This window comes from Haliaeetus albicilla, chromosome 1, assembly GCF_947461875.1.
Source record: "Haliaeetus albicilla chromosome 1, bHalAlb1.1, whole genome shotgun sequence".
In the NCBI taxonomy this organism is placed as follows: domain Eukaryota; kingdom Metazoa; phylum Chordata; class Aves; order Accipitriformes; family Accipitridae; genus Haliaeetus; species Haliaeetus albicilla.
The window spans coordinates 28819318-28838359 of record NC_091483.1 but is presented as its reverse complement, the minus strand read 5'-3'; the positions used below and the strand labels follow the sequence as shown (position 1 = coordinate 28838359).

Here is a 19042-nt window from a genome sequence, read left to right as displayed (position 1 = left end):
AGCAGCCTACTTCTGCTGCTCAATCCTATTGCCAACATTTGCCAGTTGAGTGCACAACACAAAAATTGTGGAAAGAAAGCAATAATGCATGCAACCAAACAATGGAGGGATCAGCACTGAATAGAGTCATGTAAGGAGTGCCTCAATCTTTTCAAATAAAATGAGGCCAGAGAGCAGCCCAACAATATGTTTTGCTGTAGCCATACTTGGACACAATCATGAATGTATCTACTAACATTTCAGCTTCTGCGATACAGAATTATCATAAATGCTTGTGCAGAAGTACTAATCTCTGTGTTGCACGGACACAAATGGAAGCACAAAATCAGTGTGTGCCTCAACAAGGGAGTGTTCAAAGCCACCTGGCACGGCTGGAGTGTCTCATTGGCCACTAATGATGTCATCCCCATGCTCACCATTAGCTGATAAGCAAAATGCTGTATGTTAGCAACACAGCACTTTGTGTGGCAGTTGCAGGAAGACTGCTTACACATCTCGGGTGATACACACCACTCAAACACCTACTGGCTTCGCAACATAATCTGCAATAAACTCTCAACTAGAAATAAATTTCTGGTGAGGTCTCACTATTTAACATGCACCACACAAGTCTGTCATACAAAGTAAGGCTCTATTAGGCTTATTGATACACGAGAACACATTGCAGGGCTTCTTGTAAAATCAGCTGATGTGAATTCATGCAGCAAAGCCTTTTGTGTACGAAGAATAATAAAACACTGTTGCCTCTGCTCTGAAGGAAGTGCTTCCTTACAAACTTGCAGTCATACTCCACTAACAGATTTCTTTTGAAGTTGGGGATGGGGCAATTAAATAAATCAAAATAATTTTTGAGGTTTCACATTGCAGTGCCTGCTTAATGTAATCCCTGAAAAGGCTAAGCAGAGACTAATGATTGTTTTAAATGAAACTGGGTATGTGTAATTGCTCATGCAACTTGTATGTCAGATGACAACAGTAACAAAAATCATGTTTGCATGCTTTTATGCTTTCATGTCAAAATAAAACAAAGCACATAAGTATGCAAGTCACTGAGTGTGCATACTAGAACATAAATATCCTGCTTGCCTTGAACACATGCTTTTTCTCCACTCAACTGACAAGAGAACTTGAGAATACATGCATAACGCATTCAAACTGGGGAAACAAATGCAGAGTTACACAGTGATAGAGAAAATCAGTAGAGCCAGTAAAATATACAAAGGTTTGAGGGCAGACCTTCAAACATTATTAATGGCCAGAACTGTCAGACGCCCCAAATTCCTGCTCACAGCACGTTGCTCACCCGCAAATCTAACTGTGCCCTGTGGCAGTGAAACAGACAGCAGCTCCCGTTATGATGTTGGCTCCAGTGGAGAACACCATCAGCTGTGGCTGCCACTGTGCCTGCCAGGACTCCCACCCTGCACACTGGCCTGGGCCTGCTGCTGTCAGGTTCAGTTCTGCACAGTCAGCTCTAGTAGGGCCCTGCGCTCTGAGCAAGAAGCCAAGACAAAGTTCATGGTTCTTTTTGCTACACTGGGCTCACTGCCTAATTCAAGACACCTACCTATTTGTCAACTAGAACAGACACACTGATTTTCTTCATCTCTCAAGCCTATCTATCTTTTCTTAATTACATCTGTGTGATGAAACTCAACAGTTTCTAAAAAAAACACAAACAAAACAAATTCTATAGAAGTTAAATAATGTTGGTGAATTAAGTCTGCCACCAGATAGCTTCCCAACACTTTCTGAAAGTAAGCAGACCAATTCTTTCCTCTTTTGTCACTGGGCTGTATACCAAATTCATTGTTTTTCAGTTGAGTTCTCTCCTCATTAGAGCATCCTTTACCTCTCTCAAATTCCTCCTGAGTTTCGTCTACCCAAGGGACTACAAGCCAATGTAAGGAAGTACTACTCCACAACATTTCCACCAACCTTACTGCCAGCCAAGTTCTTTATAGGGCTCTTTTGCTTTTATTTACCTGAAAGAGTTACTACTGAGAGGTTTGAGGAATGTTTCCTCTCTTTCCTGGGAGAACCATGCATATTGTAGTATATTCTAGTCTCAATCAGTCCAGTAAACAATAGCATAGGAGACAAGATGCCTACTGCCAGTTAGGTGAAGTGATACAGGGTATCCAAAGGTTATCTACCTAAATAGCTCATTTAACAGTGGCCGGTGATTATGTGATCTTTTTGTTTTGCAGTAAAGGAAAGGCTTCATCAACTTTTTGACACTGAGCTATGTAGCCCCACAGACATCAATTTTTAGACAGGAAAAGAACTGTTCTATCCTGTAAGGGGTACAGAACTGTTGTTAAAGTCAGGAACACAGTAAGGAAGGAGAGGGAGACCTAAAACTGGCATGGGGGCAGAAAGACACATTGGAAACCAGGAGAAACATTTTGCAGTTGGCTAGGGTTCCACACACACCTCCTTACCTTGTTGATGTTTACAAGCAGCACAATGCTGCCTTCTCCAGGTTGAAGCTTCACACCGAATGTTTGCTGCGTTTGCAATTTAGGAATGTTCACAGTCACAAGACCTGCAATTGGTTTGGAGCTGACTACATCAAAAATAGACTCAATTTCAAGACTCCACTGCTGAGCACTCTTTACTAAGTGAAGGGGGAGAAAAAATGGGAATTTAAGAATTGTGTTTATATACCTATTAGTTAACATGATCTCCCATAAAAGAAACAATTCAAACACCTCAGATTAAATTTAACAATGTTCAGGCTGTGTTTGAACCAGACCTGCAAGGTTCATCTTCTTGTTTAGTGCATTTGATATCTGTGTTTACATTTGCAGATTCAGAAGAGAACTACACAATATGATTTATGTTTCATAACTTTTTCTGTCATTCAAAAGCCATCCAGGTTTTCAGAGTTCTGTACAAAAGTCAGAGACCATGACACCAGTCACTTCATTAGGAAGGATTTTTTTCCCACCAACTCCCATAGACATTATATTTGCTTTTAGTCAGCACTCGTATGAACATGGTACTCTTTGCGAAAGATCGTAATCACAAGGCAGTACAATCACTTTTGTCGTTAAACAAAAACAGTATTAACAGAAAACAAGCTGAATTCATCCCAGAGTCACTAGACAAAATGAATGGAGTTATGCTGGGGATGAATTGGGCCCATTGTGTCTAGACTTGATGGGCTGTATCTTTATGTCCCTTCCGCCACCGAAGTGTGGTGGAGGAAACAAGTTAATGACTTCCCTGAGATCTCTCTACAGTTACCTCAGACAGTCCTCTCCTGTACAGAACTTACTGAATAAGGCAAGCCAGGGTCTAGGGTACTCAAGATTAACATGTAATTTCCCATTGACTTCAGCAATTAAGTTACGTGTCTACAAACATAGCCTGGCTAATCCTATACTTCAAATATTACAGATGAACATGTAAGCAAAAGCAAATAAAACAGAAGACAAGGAAAACTAGAACTAACACACATTTTAGATACACAAACTACTAACCATTTACTTTCTCTTTTCACGTATATATTCTAGCTCTCCTTCCTCCAGGATAGAAAGGGAGCTCCCTCCAAGAGCAAAGAATTGCATTCAGCCCTGGTTTGATTTTCACTGTCTTTTGTAGAATGAAGAGCAATGAATATGTTCCCAAGTTTTTATTACACCCAGCGTTAGCCAGGGAAGACCAATTTTCAGAAACGTTGAAGGAGTTGAAAAAACATCCACCGTACCCCGCAAGGGTCAGCCATTACAGCGCTTTTTCCCTCCCTTCCAAGGGCATATAGGAATTCCAGCCCACTCTTAAATGCATGAACTGTGGGTCTAGGCAGAGAAATCAAGAACAATGAATCTTTGACAGACTCAGTAGTCAAAAGGCTGTGACACCAAATTTGATGAGCAATATAACTGCATAAGCAGCTTAAATTCAAGTTGTGCATTTACTCTTATTTTTCAAATGTTATTACGTTTGAATACTAATAAGCTCTGGCTCTGCTTCCAAACCGCTCTCTGCTGAATGAAAGAGGTTTTCTCTGCTTATCCAGAGAGCAAGAGTTTACCTACCAGAAGGTGGAGTTGTGGGAATGTGGGAGGGACCAGAAAAGATTTTTACTGTAACTAAATTTTAGAGCACACAGACTCTGTGCTGGGGCTTTCCATGGAAATTCCAGTCACGTTAATTCTAGCTAAGACCTGCAGCTATTTCAGGAAGCTTTAAAAGCAGCCAGGGAGTGACGTCTTCCTCTTTTATTCATACACAACAACTCTATTCCCAAGGGCTGAAATTCAACCCAGTGCAGAGGACTCACGTGCTAGCCTTTACTCCACTGAAGACTGGGCTCAACAGGCAGTGAAAGAAAGCATGCGGGTGGTCTACAATGGGGCATATTACCGTTTACAGAGAGTTTCAACAGAAAATTAACTACTTTTGCTCAGCTGCAATGATCTTCAGGACAAAGGAGAGGAAAATCAAAGACCACGTCAAGGGAGGAAACCGGTTCGGTAAGTTAGGTAGCAGGAATGCAGGAGGCTATCCTCTCAAATTGCAGCCTTAACAAATTATCCTTGCATAGCACAACTGCTTTAGACTTCATGTTATGTCCTGAAAACTCTGCGCTCTTGAAACTCTGCTCACTGTGCATTGGTCTTCCCAACACAAAACTAAATTCCCACTGCAGCTTTGCCTTTGTTTTAAATGGAGGTGAGACAAAAGTGAGACATATTTATTGGGAGTCTTGGTGAAAACACATGCCAATAAAAAAGAAATGCTTCAAAACAGGAGAACAGGGACTAACCTTAGCTATACTAAATATATTTCTGCAGTTATTCGGAGATCTTCAAGCAAAAAAAGATTCTGAATTCTAACATTTTTAATCACTATTGTTTGTACTGAAGCACTGTTTCAAGCCCTAAAAGGGTGTGCTGTGGGAAGAACTACACACAAAGTCATAATAAAACAATAGAACCTTTCCTAAACTGGCAGTTAATTGAGCTTAACAATAAAATGGTTTGTATTCCAAAGGTGAAACAACAATAAAAAGTAATAACACGACTTACCAAAGAAAGAAGTCAAAGAAAAGTAAATCAGGTGATAATGGTTATAGGCCTCAATCCTAACATCTTTCCAGATTCCTTGAGTGGGGAAAGAAGGGCCCCAGTCCCAACTAAATGAACACTGCTCCTGGAATACAGAATGATTATGTTACAATTGCCTATTTTTCACACAGACATTGATGCTGTGCCAGAAATAAAAATAATTTGCTACCTAGAAATAAAATATTGCCAGGCACTGAAAGAATTTTTCCAATTTCTATAAACCCAGAAGAGCCTACAGTAATGTTTCTCTTATTTCTTAACCAGAACTCCACTTCTACTACCTGTATAAAAAATACAATTTTGTATTAAACATCCATATGTAGCAAAATTTTATATTGGTGAGAGAGCAAGATACCACTTAGCCCACCACTTTAAACAACCCAGTAAAGATCAAAAAAACAAACCAGCAGGTTACTCTCAATTCAGCTCTGAATTACCTTAGTTTGTAATGTCAGTATTTAATGGTATACCTAAACCACAAAGTAAGCAGAAAACCGATGGTTACAAATGTTAATCTAAAAGAACAATATCAAATTAAAAATTGTGGGTATATCTGAAATACCTTATCCCCTATTTTTTGTTGTAACACCATAGATTAGTACAAGGAAAGAGATGTGTATGTCTGGTTCAGCCATGTTCACTGTTTATCCCCTTTTTATGATTCTCTCATACAAAAACAAAGGGAACAAAAACATGGTTGAGAAATAGCTTAGTTCTGGTTCCAACATCAGAATAACTGTCAGAATTATAAAATGCTGGTCAGGTAGAGAAGTACCTACACTGCTCTCCATTTAGCTGTTTTCAAACCTGGTCAGACCTCTAGTTAACAAATCCCTTGAAGACATCTATTCAGCTGCCCTCCAAGCTTCACACAGCCCCAGTCCCCAAAGCAAATACAATAGATCTCCTTAAAGTCTTGTACAGTGACCTACAGTTCTAAATTTAGAGACTAATAACTTACAGCCGAGGCATACTAATTTTGGCAAACCACACCACACAAAGTCTGGCCTATCCCTTGCATTGCTGGAGTCAGCCTGCCTGCCTATCAAGTTGCAAAAGAGCCTTCCAGGAAGCAAGCACTGTACCTATTTCAAGTGTAAAAACAGGGACAACACATTCTTAGAAAACAAGTCAGATTGAAAGTAATTTTCCCTTCATAAAAAATAAACAAATGAATCACTGACAGATTGTCAGGTTTCACTAATAATATTGCAGCGACCGCTATCAGAAATAGTATGTCATAAGAACAATATGCTTGTAGCACTGAAGTACATTACCAGTGAAAGGCTTGCGTTTTGCCACAAATTCCTATTAAGATTTAGATAAGTTTACTGCACTTAATAGTGAACCTCAAACGTGTAAACAGTTCTCCACTACTTTAAGATGGTAAGCAGCCAGCTTACTTTAGCAATGTTCTAGTATGTTTACTTTTAAATGTGACATCACTGCTGTTGTTGCCATATACTTGGAACTAGAAATGTTTCTGGAAATGTCTGAAGCGGCTTCCAAGTACAGTCAAACAACTCCTTTGAGGAAGAGCACTAAGGTAGTTTCTTACAAATGTAAAGGTATAGTTCAGTAAAGCATAAAGTAATTCCTGGCCATTTTTGCTCTATAAATAAGTCCACAGCTGTTTAAGTGCCTTCTTCCTTCCAAGCTCCTCCCTGCACTGACTTCTAAGAAACATGGTGAACTCATAAGAATTAATCAACTTTCTAAAATGCTGTGAAAATAAAATTAGCAGCAAGTAGTAATAAAGACAACATCTTAATCCTGAAGGATCTTCCCAGGACAACATGGAGCCTATCTTTCCATTAACAAATTTTAAAGGAAATCACATCCAGATTTAGATCAACGGGATTCCAGTAATTTTTTTGAGGAGGATCTAGAAGGACTTTATTGAAAAGATTAAAAATTGTTAAAAAGAAAAGCATTTAAGTGGAGACAAACACCCAAAAAGAGAAATTTCAAAATAAGATCACCTAGCTATTGTCTCTAGCTGCTGCAAAGCTATCAGAAATATATACTACTGAAATGATAGTTTGCCTTGAGTAAGTTTTAACAGCGATGAAGCCATGTCTTAAATCAGAATTTCTGAGCTTCATTCATTGTATATTACATTGTTATTTTCACTGAATATGTACTTAAAAGTCACACTTCACAGCACTGCAATAAGATGAGAACAGGTCCTCTGTTGGATAACACTTCTTGGGACATGCCAGAGCTGCCCTGTATAAATAGCACAGCACATGAGCAATAGCAAACACTCACAAAGCTGCTTGGCTGAGATTTTTACAGCCTTGGCAATATACACTGGTATTTGCAACAGTGAACTCTATTGTCAGCATACATTGCTAAACCCACCCAGTGGATCAAAATGTAATGATTACACATTTCCCAATGCTATCCTGCTCTCTTAGCAGCAAGTCTCCTTGCTGACTCCTTGAGGAAAACAGCCTTTTAAACATTCTTATCGCCTAGATATGAAGCCTGGCCTTCTTATGCCTCTTGTATTATCGACATGCTAGATTACAGGTTTCTGGGGGGACAGGAGAAGGAAGCTGCAATGAAAAATATGCCCTACTTATAAAATGACATTGCAGATTTCAGAATACATCTGTAAGGACAGCACGTGGTGCATTCCTCTTTCCAAGCCTGAAGCCAGGGACAAGATAATTCTGCCCCTACCTTTCTGATGAAATTAGCGTGGCACTCTCCTTTCTGCACAGGTGGAGGGCACGCCGGGGGAATGCTGTATGCTTTGTGACATCTGCTCTGCTCTGCTGCATACGAAACAGCTGATAAGAAACGGACTTCAACAAAATTGACCTCCTTGATCACGCTGGTAATATCAAAGCTCTAGGTCAAGAAAACAGAAGAAAATCATTACAGAGCTGACATTTATTTATGAGATTTATAATCACTGTTACACTGGGATTTTACTACCATACATATATTACTCAAAGGCATTTGAACTATGATCTCAACAGACTGTGGTTTTGAAGGAAACGAAAAGCTGCTTCTTAAGCTGAAAAAAGAAAATACACAGTAACATTCCAGATACAAGGAGATGTTTCTGGGCAAACCACTTTCCCCATACTGAGCCCCCACTGCAGGCTGCAGCACTCTGCTTGCTCACAGAAGTGTTTGAAGGATAAGGGTGGCAAGAGAATCTTTACCCTCCTTCCTCACTCAGAACTCATCTGCATCTTTAGAAAGACACCTTGTTCCAACACAGAAAGCTGGTCTATACAGGAGTCCTTCCAACTCACACTGTGCTGCCAGCTTACCTACCACAAAACACTGAGCTGCCTTTTGCGTGAATGCTGCAAAGCTGTGTATTTCATGCCAGCTGCACGCTTACCCCCAAATGTACAGATACACATTCTATGCCAGCACCAAATAAAGCATGTGGGGGCTTCCTCACTGGCTCACAAAATCCACTTCAGTGTGGTTGGACAGAAGGATAAATGTTTGGTTTCAGAATTACCCTGTGCTATCAAGACAATATGGTTCCAATGGCTAATACCCATTTCTTCTTCACAGTGTGACAAGCCAAGTCTTGGCAATTTTTTCCAACTTGTGAGCAGCCCAGCTAGCATCACTTATGTCTGTAGCGTACAGCAGAAAATTACAAAGCAAATAGCATCCCCCATACAGAGCCTTCACAGAGTCCTTTCTGCAGACATAGTTATGTGGAACAGGTGAACAAAGCAGAAGTCTGGGTCACAGTAATCCTAGGCTCAATTTAAAACAGTTCACTCTGGTTTTACAGTGAAGGCCATTTCATGAACTGTTACAATCTGAGGCAGAATGAAGTTGCAGAAATAAGGGCAAAATAATATCACTTCCCAATTCTACAGAGCCTGCTACTGGCAATCCTTTAGATACTCTCCAAATAGTAAATAATTACAATTTCATAAAAGCTCTATGAAATTTCTTATTTTATAGATGGTAAAACTAAGGCACAGAGAAACTAAGTGATTTGTCCCAGGTCACACAGACCCAGGTGGCAGAATATAGCTCTCATGTCTCAGGCCAGTACCACTGCAATAAAACCTGCCAGAATGGTAAATGCTGAGATATGAAGACACCAGATTTCCTCTGTAATTCAGTTATTCCACTAACATTCTTCCTTTAAGTTTTTCTTTTTTGATTCTTTTAAGAGAAAAGTAAGGATTGTCCCTTACGCCAGTACCCAGAATAATTTTATATTTTAAAGCTATAAAATTAGTTTGACTGTTTTTGCCACTCTCAAGATCATTCCATGATGAGTTCTCTCATGCTGACATAGGCTAAGCCCAAAAATGCAAGACAATGTTATCAAAAGACCAATATTAAAAATCAAAAACCCTATACAAAAAGAGCATGGAAACACAAAGTCTTTGCAACACGTGCATTTTCATTTCGGTATTTACATGTAAACCATTCTAATACCAATTAGTAAGCAGACTTACAGCTAATATAACAGATTTAAGCTTATATTTTCTTGGAGCTGTGACAGATCCCAAGAAGCAAGACTTATATTATTAGCTGAAGTGATCCTGTTGCATGGGTCCACTCATTTAGAACAAGACACATTCACCTCCAGATCTGACCCTGCTGCTACTGAAAAGATAAGTACACTTCTCTTTCTAACAGTTATCTGATTACACATGCAGTCCTTAGGTCAACACTTCCTGCGTCCAGGGACCTATTTTTATGTGTACTTGAATGCACTGAAAATGCTCAGCACAAAATGGCTTTGAAGAAAAAACAGAAGCACCTTCAGAAATAAACACATTACTTACATATCTGTTGAACATGTTGTCTGTTCTCCCAAGAGTGATATTGTTGATCAGGATCTGTGCTACTGTATCTACTCCCTCAAAAACCAAATTCACTTTCTGCCACTTTCTACAGAAGATAACATATGCATAAAAAACTGTTAGAATACCTAGGGTTAAAAACACACAGGAGACAGACAATATAAAAATGTATGCCACCATTATCTTTAGCAGCAGTTGTCTCAACTACCTCCAGAAATATTTGACTTAGTGTGGCTACATTATATCTTTAAATAGTCAAATTAAGATGACAGCTGAAGTGGCTCAAGTCTGCAGCACAGCATGTTCACATGCCCACCAGATATAAGATGGGCTAGCTTCCAATCAGCCTAAGTATTATCCTTCCTTCATTGGCAATTCATAAGTAATTTTTAACAATTTAAAAAAATAGGAAAAAGCAACTACTGAAGTGTTCTTTAGCAACAGCTTTGCAGCTGTTATTGCATAATTTGTTTTATTAGACACGAAAGTATTAAGCAGCTAGCAATTCTGCATGAAAGATGGCACAGAACTATTTTAGACATGTGTTTACTGCATACCTGATGTCAAAAGGAGTTTTGAATGTCCTGCTGTAAGTCCAGTTATCCAGTGAGATCCATCTGTACATCACATCATTAAATCTATAGTATGGATCCTAATAACAGACCAACAAAAAGAAAATTACAAGACTTATTTAGTAATAGCTTTACTATGTGAAATGCATCATAATATCCATTAGATGAGCACTTATTTCAGACAGTCTGCAAATGCAAAATCCACCTTATTTCATTCATCCTGATATTCCTTTTCACCTTTGAAATACTATGTGAAAGCAAAGCTTTGTTAATACTTGACTTTACTTATATAGGTTAAAACCTCTTTGCTGTAATCATTCATACTCAAACTAGATGGAGCAGGATTTGTTTTTACATAAGAAATGACTGGGCTGGAAATAAAAAAAAAAATCAAGACAGCTTGTGACTTAATGAGAGGAACAGAAACATGATCACCCTCATAATGATGGAGAAAGTAAGACTAATAGGATTTTAAGAGGCAAAGAAACAGCATTTTAGGCCTCCAGGGACAGCAGCGAACAAATCTCTACAGTTTAAAATAATTGCAAATACTCCAGTTGTTTCTTGTCAACTAGTCTTGATGTGGTAAGGCTAAATGAAATCGTTATATTTGGAGAGAGGGAGAAAGAGATGAAGGAGAAGCAACACAATTTGGTTTGTTGTATAAAATTAAATGACTACTTTTGAGAATAATGCTGCATTTATACCAAATGTGTTCTTTTTCCCTTCTTTTCCCTTTAGTCACACTACCCAGGAAGAATAAAGGCACAGTTGGTCTCAGCTAAGTCCTCGACCTTTTTGGCTTCATGCTGTATTTATTACCTCATGGTTGGTCACAACGTTCCTCACCTAGGCTGAAGGAATCAGTTACACAGACCTGACAACCCACCGCCTTGAACATGGTACAAAGGCAGCAGAAAGATACGGTGTTACATCCCCATGTCAGACAGTTCAGAGTGCAGGTACCCGGGTCAGTGACTGACAGCTCAGTTCAATCCTCTTCAGCAGCTGCACAGCTGAACTGATTTCCCAAAACAAAGACCAATCTCTTCTGGACTACATGACTCAAACTCAGCTAAGAGAGAGTGTAGCTGCATTAAGGTTCCCTTTGATACGAGTCTTCTACAGTACCAGCACAGCTAACTATCTGTCCTGAATATCCAGATTCGCACTGAAGAAAATCTGCGCAGCTTTTTTTTTCTTCTTGCTGAAGCTCAATTTTTCTCCCCATTTCAGGAGTCAGTATAGATACTAAGGACACTTTTGGATTTCAAATCTTCTGAAAAACATTGTTTCATATCTCATATTTGTTTTACAACTCATAGGGTCAGGCTCTGTAGTATAAACACAAATCTATTTACATAGCAGAGCAAAATCATAACATCTAAGTGACCATCCTCAGCAGCATAATCTCTTCTGGAGTCCCGCAGCAATATAAACATCATTCCTTGAGCCCACACAGAGGGAAAGTTGTCACCTTGCCTCTACATGCTATGGTCAATCAATCAAATCTCTTACTACAAGGGAATAAGAGTCAAGAAAAGAAATGTCTTGGTACCTCAGTAAAACTGTGACCTCTGTATTGGTAATACAGTGTATTCTCTAAAAGTTAAGTCAGCATGAGCTTACCAGAACAATTACTGAATTTTAACATATCCATACTATTACTTTTATATGCAAAATGCTTGAGGACTATATCTCAGACTTTCATTAAGATGCAAAATCTAAGGCTAATAAACACATATTAAAATGCAAAATTCAGGCTCATAAAAGAAACTCTGTTAAGATTACTGTATTGAGACAACAAAAGGCAAGCATCAAATGTCAGAGACCATGAAAACCCACAATATGTCCTTAAAAAGCACATTTTTAACAACTGTCTTGCTTTAACATTATTTACTATTTTATTTTAGGTTATGCTTTGGAAAATGTGTGGAAAATTTCAATCATTGCCAGTTGTATGTGTGAAATACTTAACAAAAGACGTAAGATGCAAGTTGTAAATACACTAGCAACAGCAGACTGTAAAGCCAAAACCAACTTGGTCAGTGGTCAAACAACCTACATCAGTGCCTCATCAAAGATCAAGACCCTGCATAAAAGAAACCTGCGCTGTTTCTCCACGAAAGCATGGATACTGCGATGTTAATGAAGAAAGACCTGTCGTCTGGAGAACACAAAACTGGCCGTCTAGCAGCAGACAGAAGCATAGGAATGTTTCATCAGATGGGCTTTTACAGCAGTTTACAAACAGAGCTGCTTGTTTAAATCTCAGAGCGTACTGCAGATCCTTTTTCCTGAAGGGGCTTTCTTCTTCTGTTTTAGTCTAAAGCCTTCAAACTTCAAGAAATGCATTGACTGCTAAAATATATGTCATAGAAGGTGCTAATTAGCCCCTTCTGATTCATAGGAATACTTGTTTCTTCCTCACAGGCATCCACCTTTTTAGATGGGAAGCTCCTAGTTCTGTGTACCTTTATATAAAACGTAACAGCTTACTGATATCATTGCTACATAACTAGTAAAACAGCTTATATATCACACAGAAAAGCTGTTAAATGCTAATACTGGTTAGTCATTTTAAGCATGACAAATGTTGCTGGTTGTAAAATCAGTCATGTGGCAATGTTCAAGCAATGCTTTTAAGGCAGTTCTCAAGGTTCAGGAAAAATGCACGACCACAACAAAGTCCTGTAAGAAAGGAAAATTACTTCTCCAATACACTTGAGAGATTATTGACTTTTTCATTATTAAATGCAACTGTTTTGAGTGCTGGAAGATGTACCTATAGAAGTCAAATTGTTTGGATTTATCTGAAACAGAATTTCATACTGCATTAAATCAGCTCACATTAATATTAAAGGTTTATTTCAAAAAACTGGATAAAAAAAGACAAATTTAAAACTCTTAAGGGCACTGGGAGAATTTGAAAGATGGTAGGAAATAGACTGCACATGCATTAAATATACTTCACATTCATTAGCTCATCATGTTCCTGGAAGCAAGTCATAGAGGGGTGGAGTCAACTACAGCTATTTTTAGATCCCACCAAACATGACAGCCTTGCATTTTCCTGCTCCCTGCAATTTGGGGAAAAATTCTGAACCACTCAAGCTCCCTGCCTCTTTGTTCTCTGCTCCCAACTTCAATGCTGTAAGAAAGCAGCAAATCACCTGCTAAGATGAGGTAAAAAGCCCGCTACAGACCATCAAAAGGAAGTAATTTCCAGTTTGGGTAATAGGACATCAGCAAGACTTCAAAAGCACTGGCAGCACTACACTGAAGACACTGCCAAGCAGCTAGATGGAAGCTCCTCCTTGCAATGATTTTAAGGGGATATTGAAAAGCTACAGTCATATAAGCTAAGAGCTTCTCCTGTTAAGCAGGAAATGGATGAGACATGAACACATCAGAAGTGAGGCTCAAAGCCCAAGTCTGTGAGCTGTGCCAGGCACACCCTGGCCCCATGAAGGGCCACCTTCAGGGCCCCCGCGCAACCGGGAGTCCCCGGGAGCACAGCACAAACACCTGAATGACACTAGGCAGAGCCAGCTGGATCCACGCAGAAGATCAGCATGTAATAAAATGAAAAGTAACACAGGGAACAAAAAACAGATTCCTTTGCCTTATCCTACTTTTGTTATGATCTAATTTGAAATTGCCTTGCATGCTCTTCTCTCATAAATCAACTCTGCTGATATTTTATAATGTACACCATAAGAAAATCCTGCTGATGTAACAGATTACCAAAATAAAACTTTCAAATCATCTTTCATGATTTACAGTTTAATGATTTTGCTGTTGCCAACTTCAGACTGGAAGCTAAATAGTTAAGATACTTATCTATATCTACGCACTCCTTGTTATCTCAAGCGATAGCAGTCAGGACTTCTATACAATCTTCAGGAAGCCCAGTTTTACATATTTACAGCCTGAAGTCAAGCTGAACTAACAGGAGTCATGAATGGATCATATTCTTGGAGTATGAGTTTTGGAAGTTCATCTTAAAGGGATTCATTTTTGGTAGTTACTCTAACAACAGTAAACTGAACATCAGCATAAACCTTATGCTCAAGATGTGTTACAGCTGAACACTGAGCCAAATACTACTAAAGAGTTAATTAACAAGATATTAATACCCATTGCTTAATATTCTTTTAATACTCTGCTGTATTTAAAAGGCTACTATAACTTTTATCTATTTTAACTTCCCAAGCTTTTGAAAGATAAACTTGAGTGCCCTTTAATATTCATCCTAAATTTCACTAAGGCTTTTGAACACTTCCACATAAGTTCACACAACTCAGCAGAGCACATATGTTTTAACGGAAAATAATATATTTATATTAATCAACTATTTCATCAATGAATGCCATTTAACCTATTAGAACCATACGATACCCAATGTAATTGTTACCTGGCTTGTTCTGAAAAATCTAAGTTACAATGAAATGTCAGAAAATACACAACAGCATATTTTACACAAATGCAGAACAAGCTACAAAAAACACACACTACTTTACAGAAGTGCAGAAATATCACTTAAGATACATAAGCTTCTGTCTCTTCTAATATATTTTAATATCCAAGTTTGACCAAGACCACTGTAACCTTCTGTGTCAAGTGCATGCCCTTGCTGTATCAGAGCCGAAACAGCAGTGTTATCCAGCCCCCATATATTAGCATCACAGTTGCAGACCCCCCATGATAGTTCTTTACAAATCAAAGTGACAGCTAATAAGACAAAACAGCCTTTCTGTATGAATGCAAATGTCTGACAGTTGAGAAAATCCAGCTACAGTAGCCATATTCATCAAAACTAAAATTTTATAGGAGTCACCTGCCAGCAGAAATGGCATCATGCAGTACTTGGACAGTACATGGAAATGTTATTAAAACAACCCGGCTGAACACACACTCTGATGCTATCTCCTGCCCTTAGAACTTTTATCATAGTTAATCCAGCATTTGAACTACATTGGTTGAACATAGAAGAAAGTAATACTTCAGTAGGAAACTCAGAAGCATCTTCCCCAAGAGCATTTTCTAAGATACATGCATTTGGTGCATTCAGAAAGATGTGTTCATCCAATGTATATTTTATAAGCCAAGGAGTAAAGTCATCTCTAGAATGAATGCTAAGAGGATCCAGAGAGATGAGTAACAAACCCTCAGTGTCAGAGAGATGTCTTTCAATTCACGTGTATGGCCTGCACAGCAGATTAAAGTAAGGCTACAGACATGCAATCAGCTAGAGTATCCCTGGGCAAAACCAGTTTGTGCATCGACCTAAATTTGAAATGAACCACACTCTGATAAATAAGTTGCTTGCAGCCTACTCTTGCAAACTAAGCCACATATTGCAGACTTAATATCTGGCAGCTTATTCTTGCTGCCCTCCTTCCCCTCATTTGTGAGATGCCTGCTAAGCTACATTGTAGGCCCTCCCAAATTTTGTTTTAAATTTCTGTTTTGGGTGCTAACCCATGAAAATTCCCAGGCATGCAGAAGCAAAGGATGCAGTGCTATTTGCTGTTTGCAAATCACACAGAAAAAGAGCGCACAGATTTCACTAGGTTGCTGAACATATGGGTCTTGCTATCCACAATAATTTAGTTCCCACTAGCTTTGTTCTCCTATTTCCTGGTACAGCTTCTCAGACCAATCTTTGCTTTTGATTACAAGCAGTAAGCTTTTGGTTTGCTGGTCTAGTGACATTTTCAGTAGGATGAATAACAATCCTACACTCATGGCAAAGAGCAAAAGGAGCAAATAAAAAAAATACTCAAGACCAAAGCTTTTGTATTAGGCAACTATAGCAAAACTAATTCTACACTTGACACAACCCCCAAAAGGGCTGATTTCCAGAGATAATGAGCACTGAAGAAATGGAGCTCTGTGCCTCTAAAATTCAAGTTGTGTGCATGCTTTTGTATAAATAGGAGTACAGGAATATGATTTTAGGCAGCTGCATTTGAAAACATTTGGTCATAAGCATTTTCACCACAATGAAGAAACGTCAGGACAAACAGCTGAGCCACACTTTGCAGCATGAAGCCACACACTGCAATAATGAATTATGTCACTGACTCCCTCCAAACAACCCAGGTTTGCTGCTTTGCAGAATGCTACAACTACGGTGGCAGGGATTGGTTACATTTAACACTATCTGTGATAGACTTGAAATCTGCTAAGGCTGCTCCAGTATTTTGGTATGCTCTCCAGTCTATCTTTCAAAAAAAAATGTGATTTTAAAACAATTTAGTTATCCTGGTGCAAATATTTGTGTGAACACTTCTTTCTGTAAACTGGGCTTTGCTAAACTGAGTTAAGAATGGGTTTAAATTGATCCTAAGTTACCTGTACACACCTATACATAGAAACAAGTCAGCTCATTCTGAGCTTGGAACTAGCCAGTCACCAGCCAGGTCCAGTCCAGACTCCACACTAGTGAAGTATTTTGGTTAACTCAGCTCCTTGACAGACTGTACTAATCCTAACACCACCAATTTAGCAACCAGACTACAGGGGGTTCATAGCCGGCCGTATCAGCATGTGTTTGGAGCAAGTTCATACTTGTATTCACATAAACATGTTCTATGTGTCCACAGCCAACCATCATCAATCTAATTAGCCAGGCACCCACCTACCTATTAGCAAGACCCATGTTGCTGGCCAGCAGGCTGACTAAGCTTTCACGCCACTGTGCAGGCTTGGGATTCTGCCCAGGCACATGAGAGTTCATGATCACAGCCTCATTTCTAAATATCATACTGCTGCTTGAAATGACTAATTTACAAGTCAGTTTATAGCAATGCAGCTAGATTAGCAATCACATTTTCTCCCTTCGTAAGAGTACTTAATGTGAGTAGTTAAATGTGAGTCTTTCATTACGTCATTATCTTGCGTGCGTGAGTCAGTGCATTGGTCACAGCTTCTCCCAAATGATTATTCACATTTCTTGCAGCAACACCTGCCAGCACAGCAGAACATTTGAGACATTCTGTTTATCTTAGGTGCTTTTGCATGGGAGGAACTGGCACAGTTCTCACTGATCCTCCATATATAGTCCACCTGCCCACTTTATTTTTTAAAACTTTAGAAAAGCCATTTTAAAACCTTTACTGTCTATGTTCAAAATGTCATGTCACTTAGCACACAGATGTTGAAACAACAGACCATCATGGCTCAGCTCATCCCTTCTTAGTGTATTTACTTTTCCAATGTTGACTATTTCTTTTATCTGGCATGACACTCTTTGGAATCTATTATTAGTACTGGGATTCCCAACCTATGCCAACACAGAATAATGCTAAAATTATCCTGCCTGAAGTGGCATCACTTTCTCCTTACACCGCTCTAACTTTAGTCAGAGCAGAGCAGGATAATAATCTAAAGAATAAAAATTAAATAATAGATAATATAAAATGCATGCATCCAGAATGTTTGGGTGTTTTTTTTTAAATAAATGCTGTACAAGAAATGCAACATTGGGCCCACAATAAATACAATATATGGGTACGTCTGATACACTCAGACAACGTATGACAGTACTTCATGTATTCTAGTACAGAAGTGTTTTTACCAGTTTTATAGATGATATTGTTAAGTTCACTGTGTTTTATTTCTTCTCCTTGTTCCAGGTACACATTCCACTTTCCACACACTTCCTTGCAAAAAGGCATCTTATTTTAACAATGACCCAGTTAGTGCCATGTTTCTAGTCAGGTCTGAATGACAAGCAGCTTATGCTGGTATCAGGGTGCTTTTCTACCAATCTACAACTGCAGTTTCGATCATTTGTCCTGTAAAGTGGTCACTATGTTTTTGTAAATCTAAGAACTAAAAGAGGCAATAGTAAACAGAAGCAGCAAAGTTTCTTGAAAGTGTTAAGGCAGGAACTAGTCTTTTAAATGTAACTGTTTTACACTGGTGTTTCAGAATATACTTCTCTTCGGCAGCACGGGAGTACACAACCTCAATTGTCCTGGTGAGCTCTGCAAGTGTTAAAAGGGATTTTTAATGGACCGAAATGCCTGAAATCCCTAGACTTCTTGCATCAACAAGTCAAACTTCAGCAGGGTGGGTTTAGCTTTTCATTCTTTTGAGGTAGTATTGTAGGTAGACATGACTTACGTGCTGTGACGATATTGTAGATACCTGGTGTCGGCACGTTGGCTCTGCGTCAAAACCACAGAACCTCATACGCTGGTGAGCACGGGCTTGCATTTGTATCCCTGGCCCAATGTGGGACTGCTCTGCCGTGGATAACCTCCAGTTGTGTACCTGAGGATACCGCAGCCACCAAACCCTTTGCCGCTGGAGGGGCTAAGGAAAGGAAGTCTGGCTGCCACACCACCAATGCTACCAAAACCTGCAGCGGCTGAGGCAGCTCCCGGGACAGAGGCGGTGTTCTGGGGCGAGGGGGTTGCCACTAACCGTGCTTCTGGAGATCTCACATGGGGGGGGTCCTGGGTTTTTTTCCCCTCTGTGGCAGGCTGCCCACTTGGAAGCGGCACGGCGGGTGCGAGGCTTCTCCTCGGGCGCCACCACACCGCAGCACCCCGCCTGCCTCTCCCCACCG

At 39.4% G+C, this 19042-nt stretch overlaps 1 protein-coding gene across 4 annotated transcripts in view; it reads right to left on the bottom strand.

Moving 5' to 3' along the window:
* The window catches only part of MANBA (mannosidase beta), a 50718-nt gene that overhangs the window by 31164 nt on the left and 512 nt on the right, over positions 1 to 19042 (bottom strand). For 3 of the 4 annotated variants that reach the window (XM_069783672.1, XM_069783699.1, XM_069783681.1), the window contains exons 2-6: positions 10444 to 10538; positions 9869 to 9974; positions 7767 to 7937; positions 5040 to 5163; positions 2445 to 2620 (exon numbers count right to left, since the gene is read on the bottom strand). In XM_069783672.1, the coding sequence (XP_069639773.1) occupies positions 2445 to 2620; positions 5040 to 5163; positions 7767 to 7937; positions 9869 to 9974; positions 10444 to 10538 (672 nt within the window). Of the gene's footprint in view, positions 1 to 2444; positions 2621 to 5039; positions 5164 to 7766; positions 7938 to 9868; positions 9975 to 10443; positions 10539 to 18594; positions 18885 to 19042 lie in introns of those variants that run through there. The other variant, XM_009915291.2, reaches the window with a different exon arrangement.